At 63.6% G+C, this 2139-nt stretch overlaps 1 protein-coding gene across 1 annotated transcript; it reads left to right on the top strand.

Annotated features, from left to right (window-relative positions):
* Positions 1 to 1025: 1025 nt before the first annotated feature.
* Positions 1026 to 1913, top strand: LOC113206986 (Krueppel-like factor luna; the record flags this gene model as incomplete). Its single annotated transcript, XM_052277148.1, is given in 2 exon segments — positions 1026 to 1199; positions 1289 to 1913. Coding segments are annotated over 2 exon segments (799 nt in total), but the record flags the coding sequence as incomplete, so codon positions are not given.
* Between the last annotated feature and the right edge of the window lie 226 nt (positions 1914 to 2139).

The following is a 2139-nucleotide window of genomic DNA, read 5'->3' as shown; positions in this document are numbered from 1 at the left end:
TGTCGGGCAGGTGGGGGCGGGGCGGCCGCGGTGCGCACGAGGATTAATGTGGTGGCGTGGCGTAGCGTAGCGGCAAGAAGTGTCCGGCAGGCTGCGCGGGCTGTACTGGGGCTGGGCTGGGCGTGCCGCCCGCCGGGAGCATCCCCCAGCGAGCAGGTCACTGTGTGCGCCGCGCGCGCGCGCGCGCACTTCCCGGAAGGATAGTGGCATCGTAAATCATCCGGCTGGAGCTCCAGGAGCACTGGCCGCGCGCGCGGGCCGGCGGGCCTTTCTCTCCCTCCTTCCACTCTCTCTCTCCCTCAGCCCCTCGTGGCCTACTCTCCGCCCCCTCGCTTCCCCCTTCTCCCCTGAGGGGCTCTACTGCTGCTGCTGCTGCTCCACTTCCTTCATTTCGTATGAGCGGCAGGACGGTCCTGGGGGACGAAAGAGTCCCGCGATAGTTAGCCATCATTGCGATTAGAGAGAGAAGGAGAAAGAGACGGGGGAAAGGGAGTCTGCCTGGCGCCGGCATGCTTCCCGCCAGATAAACACAAAAACAGCAATACCTCCATCGTGATTAATAGTGACTGTCCTGTCGCGCCCGGCTAGCCGGACTGGTGGGGGGATAGAACTGGGCCAGCAGGACCAGGTCCGTCGGCATTCTGTGGCTGGGGGGTCCCGAGCTGAGGCCACTGCCGCCGCCCGCCGGCCTCCTACTCACATTGACGGATCCAGTCGCACTGAGCCCGACGGCCACCGACCGCCCCTTTCCCCTCAAAGGCTTGTGGAAAAAGAGTAATCAATCATTGGCTTGTTTTTCCCCTCTTCTCTCCGCTCCTCGAGCCGCACGTCGCGATGTGCCACTGGATGCGCGGGGGAGGGGCGGGAGCAGGCGGGAGTGCTCGTGTGAGCCGACTGCAATGAGCTGCTCGCCGCCCATTTTTCAAGCCACTAGGGCTTATGAACCCGGTCGGGGTGTCTGGCCTCCCCACTCCACCCTACACCGTTTGCGAGTTCTAACGGCGCCGTCTTTTTCTCTGTTTCAGACGTGCTACGAGATGGAGAAGTGGCTCAAGGACGAGCCCAAGCACCACCAGGTGAAGAAGGAGAAGCACAACGAGGACACCGGGACGACGTGGTCCATCCTGGGCGTCAACACCCTGCACCTGGATACCATCAGCTCGGCCTCGACGGGCTGGGAGAGCGCCGTCTCGTGTCAGGTGGGTCCCTGTCCCAGTTTTGTCTTGTGGTGCCGGTGCACCGTACAGGAGCTGTGGGTGTGTCTGACTCGCCACTTTTGCTCGCACAGGTCCGGGTGGTGAAAAAGGAGCCCAAGGAGGAGTTGGAAGAGGAGGAGCTCAGCATCGAGGACGTCGAGGATGACGACGACGAAGACGAGGAGATGGACGACGGCGAGGAGGTGGACGACGAGGACGAGGATGACGACGATGAAGACGACGTGGACGACGACGATGATGTAGACGACGAGGACGACTTCGACGACGACATGATGTACGACGACCAGCTGGAGCTGAGGCTCGTGGCGAGGACGGCGCGGGCGGGCGGCCAGGGCATTACGCTCACGCCGCCGTCGAGCCCCGAGTCTGGCCAGGGCCACCACAGCGACAGCAGCACGGGCAGCACGTCGTCCACCTCGGTGAAGCGGGAGGGTCTCCTCAGGGTGCACCCGCCCGCGCGCCGCCACCTCACCTCGCACCTGGGCGTGTCGGCGCGGCTCATCACCACCTACCACAACCACCACCACCAGTACCACCACATCCACGCGTCGGGCGAGAGCTCGCCGCCGGGCCGGATACGCGGCGCGCACCACGCCGAGTCGGCCAAGCGCCGCATCCACAAGTGCACCTTCCCCGGCTGCAAAAAGATCTACACCAAGAGCTCACACCTCAAGGCGCACCAAAGAACACACACGGGTGAGTGTCGTTCGTGTCGTTCGTACTGAATGCTGCTCGGTGAGCCGTTGACAGCGCCATCCATTCATTGCATCCCCACTCATTACTCGGAGCGCGCTGTAACGCACCCTCTGTTTCGCCTCCCCCGCGGCGCGGCCCCCACCCCTTCCAACCCCCCTAACCGGTGCTTGAAATTGCATCTGCGCGTCCATCAAAGTTTTTATGTTTTCCAATCCCCGCGCTTGTC

The sequence above is a fragment of the Frankliniella occidentalis genome, unplaced genomic scaffold (assembly GCF_000697945.3).
Source record: "Frankliniella occidentalis isolate FOCC.00 unplaced genomic scaffold, Focc_3.1 Scaffold5900, whole genome shotgun sequence".
In the NCBI taxonomy this organism is placed as follows: Eukaryota; Metazoa; Arthropoda; class Insecta; order Thysanoptera; family Thripidae; genus Frankliniella; species Frankliniella occidentalis.
Note: the sequence above shows the minus strand (reverse complement) of the source record. Positions and strands in the feature narration are given on the sequence as shown.